Raw genomic sequence first — 3,748 nt, forward strand, 5'->3', positions numbered from 1 at the left:
CTTGTTTCAAATTGTAGCGTCAACGGTACTTATTAATATTAACTCTCTACTAATTATATATATATACACAGCAAAGAAAAACATTATTCGCATAAAAGGAGAAATGATTATACCGCGCTAATACTCTAATAATAACTGTAAACCAAAAATTGCACTTAAATGTTGATTTTGCAATTGATATTCGTGTATGATAATATAATCGATAAGCCAATATACTCTTGACGCTCCTGATAATTTCGAGCATTTACCTTGATTTTCTCCTTAAATCCTCCATAGTATTATTTTTAGAATTTAGCATAACTGAAAAGATTGAGTGATAAGAGAATGCTTCTTGTAGAGAGAATGCGAAACATAAATTAATTTTCTTGAGCAGGTATTTTGCAATACGTAAAATAACGATGTTAATAATTAAATTTTAAGAGCTCTTGCAATCTTAAACAGCTAGGGTTAGCAATTTGTATATAAATATAATAATATTGCTATATAATGATATAATAATATTAATATTGTAATTTATCGCTTAAGAGCATGTAATCGCATTGAGTGCAGAATTCTGAATTCAAAAATTATTATGTGCATTACACAAAAAAAAAGGGAGAGAAAACATATATTCTCCGAGCAGTGAAAAATATGAGCGTTCACACTGATATTTTGCTTCATAGCAATATGCAGACTTCCTTATTGGCTTATTTATTATAGTTATAACACTTATAGACCGTTATGATATTTACGTATTTATATACATATTATTTACATGATATTTTTAAGGCACACGAAGAAAATCAAGCAATTCAAGAATTATCTTTAAGTGCGATGTCGCAACATCCGCGATATTTTCACATCAGGGATGCTTTGACATCCCACCGCTGTCACCAGTTGCGGCTTTGAGATTTTTCGCGGTTCGTTACACTGGTTACAATGTCAGATTCGCGTGGAAAGATCGCACTAGCTATTACACCACTTAAGCTTCGCTACGATTCGACTCCGTTTTTCGCTATCGACAAATACACGTGTCGCTTACGAATTGCTAGGGCTCACTGAGCTCCCGGCCGAAGCAAGCGAAACGATCGCGGCCGGAGCTCCGAACTTTTCCGCGAGAAATTTCGAGACGTGAGAAACGCTGATTGGCTCCAAATCGTCGAGCGACCAGACTATTGATCGCAGTACGAGCGATCACGCGATGTACACTTGTGGTCCGGGCGCGAGCAAAAACATCAAAAAACCGGGGTGAAGGCAAATAAACGCGTTTTCGAGCAAATCGAGCGTTCTCAAATATTCCCAACGCTCGCTTTCACTTTTTGAGCGCTAGATTCTTAACATGCCGCCCGCCTCGTATTCAACGGAATGCGAAACAAACGGGGGTGAACGAGGTCGCATAAGTGCGCACGCAAATGAGAGCTGAAGTCTTATGATACATTTATTTATATACACTATATACACTTGAGAGCTTAAACTATTTTGCACAATGTTCTTATATGTAATGAGGAACAAAATAGTTTTAGTTTAACGTTATTCTACGGGTTTCGTGGGCCCGATAGACGCAGGTAACCGACAGATCTGCGTTATTGGTCGCTTCAATTCGGAATTGGCGGTGCGTAATGTAACGACGCGAACGCGACCGTCAAGTCCGGGATGGACCTGTTGAATCCTTGCAAGTTCCCACTTCGAAGGAGGAAAGAGGTTATTTTTTAGTAAAACCAACTCGTCAACCTTGAGATTATCGTGAGATTCGGTCCATTTGACGCGCTGTTGCAATGAATGTAAGTAGTCCAACGACCAAGAACGCCAGATCTGTTCGACCATGAGTTGCACGTGTTGCCATCGCGACAACCGATTCGCATTGATTTCGAGCAATGATTCCTCCGGTAGGCTGGTGAGCGGTCGACCGATGAGGAAATGACCAGGCGTCAACGCGGTAAAGTCGGACGGATCGTCGCTGAGGGGCGAAATCGGTCGAGAGTTGAGGCACGCCTCTATCTTACATAAAATAGTCACGAATTCCGAGCGAGACAGGGTACGGAGCACCGATCACCCGCTTGAGGTGGTGCTTAAAACTTTTAACGCCAGCCTCCCAAAGCCCGCCAAAATGTGGTGCCGCCGGGGACACAAAATGCCATTTCACACCGTCATTCGCGAGGATTTCTTTGAGGGAAGGGTCGTTCATAAGCAAGCGAAAGCTGCATTGTAGCTTGCGATCCGCACCCCGAAAGTTCGTGCCATTATCGCTGTACATGTCCGATGGCAGTCCGCGTCGACTGACGAACCGATGAAATGCGGCAAGAAATCCCTCGGAGGAGTAATCCTCGACAAACTCGAGGTGGATCGCTTTAGTGGCAAGACAAACGAAGACCGCCACGTAATGTTTGCTCCCCCTTTGACCACGGCCGACCACGGGGGTAATAATCATCGGTCCGGCGTAATCTATGCCCGTGTGAGAGAAAAGAGGAGAGGGATTGACTCGGGGGATTCGGGAGATCACCCATTAATTGCGTCGGCGTTTTCGCGGAGTATCGAAGGCAGGTAACACATATATGGATGTGAGACTTGATCATGCTTCTCGCCGAAATTATTCAATATGTCTGACGGAGACATCTAAGCGTGAGTTGTGTCCCTCCATGGAGGGAGCGTCGGTGAACTTGATCGATCAAAAGTTCAGAAATATGATGTCGCGGGAGTATGATCGGGTGTCGCTCATTGTAACTCAGCGCTGAGTTTTCGAGCCGCCCGCCTAGCCGGATTAGTAAATCTTTCCCGATAAATGGGTGGAGAGAGCGTAATGGACTTGTTCTCGATACGGTGGCATGAGCTTTTAAGGCCTTCAAGTCATCAGGAAAGCAGGTCGCTTGTACCGATCGAAACCAAAAGACCGAGGCTTCGTGGATCTCTTCTGCGGTCAAAGGCAACTTGACGATCGTCGATGAGGCGACTTTATTTTTTAAGTTTTGCACAAAACGGCGAATGTACGCGGTAATACGGAGAAGTCGGATCCAGCTCGAGCACGAGGTGAGCAGCTCCCACTCAGGAGTTGGATCGACGAGATGAACGGTAGCTTTGCGCGCTTCGGAAGATACCGTTTGCAAAATTTCCTTTCCGGTAAGAGTCGGGAGAATCGGCCACGAGGCCGGGGATTTTCTAAGCCACGGGGGGGCCTACCCACCATAATTCATGGTGTACGAGATCGATAGCGGTAGAGCCGCGAGAAGCGCAGTCGGCAGAATTGTCGTGCGTGCGGACGTGCTACCAACGTACTGACGGAAGGCGCGTCTGCACCTCGGAGACGCGGTTCGCGACGTAGGAATTCCACCGCGATGGATGTTGCTGAATCCAAGCCAATGCGATTTGGGAGTCAGTCCATCCGAATAATGACGCTTGCGGGAAGCGCAGGAAATTTTTTACCCAATCTAACAACCGAGTTAATAGTACGACGGCGTTAAGTTCTAATCGTGGAACGCTGACGGTTTTTAACGGCGCGACCTTCGTTTTGGCCGCGAGGAGAGTCACCTGAATATTCGTGGTAGAATGCACGATTCGAAGGTAAACGACCGCGGCGTAAGCTCGAGTGGACGCGTCCGCGAATCCGTGTAATTCCACTTCGAGTTTATCTTGACGTATCCCTGTCCATCGGGAAATGCGTATTTCACTGATATGAGGCAAATTCGTATAATAATTAATCCAATAAGGTAAAAGATCGTCGGGGATGGAAGAGTCCCAATCAATTTTACGGAGCCAGAGCTCTTGCATCAACATC

At 45.3% G+C, this 3,748-nt stretch overlaps 1 protein-coding gene across 1 annotated transcript; it reads right to left on the reverse strand.

The window, feature by feature from the left end:
* Nucleotides 1-1,702: 1,702 nt before the first annotated feature.
* On the reverse strand, nucleotides 1,703-2,233 carry LOC112458932 (the record flags this gene model as incomplete). The annotated part of the gene is made up of 2 exons (XM_025022769.1): nucleotides 2,033-2,233; nucleotides 1,703-1,977 (listed from the first exon to the last, which is right to left on the reverse strand). Coding segments are annotated over exons 1-2 (476 nt in total), but the record flags the coding sequence as incomplete, so codon positions are not given.
* Between the last annotated feature and the right edge of the window lie 1,515 nt (nucleotides 2,234-3,748).

Source organism: Temnothorax curvispinosus, unplaced genomic scaffold (assembly GCF_003070985.1).
Source record: "Temnothorax curvispinosus isolate PA1 unplaced genomic scaffold, ASM307098v1 QBEX01009366.1, whole genome shotgun sequence".
NCBI lineage: Eukaryota > Metazoa > Arthropoda > Insecta > Hymenoptera > Formicidae > Temnothorax > Temnothorax curvispinosus.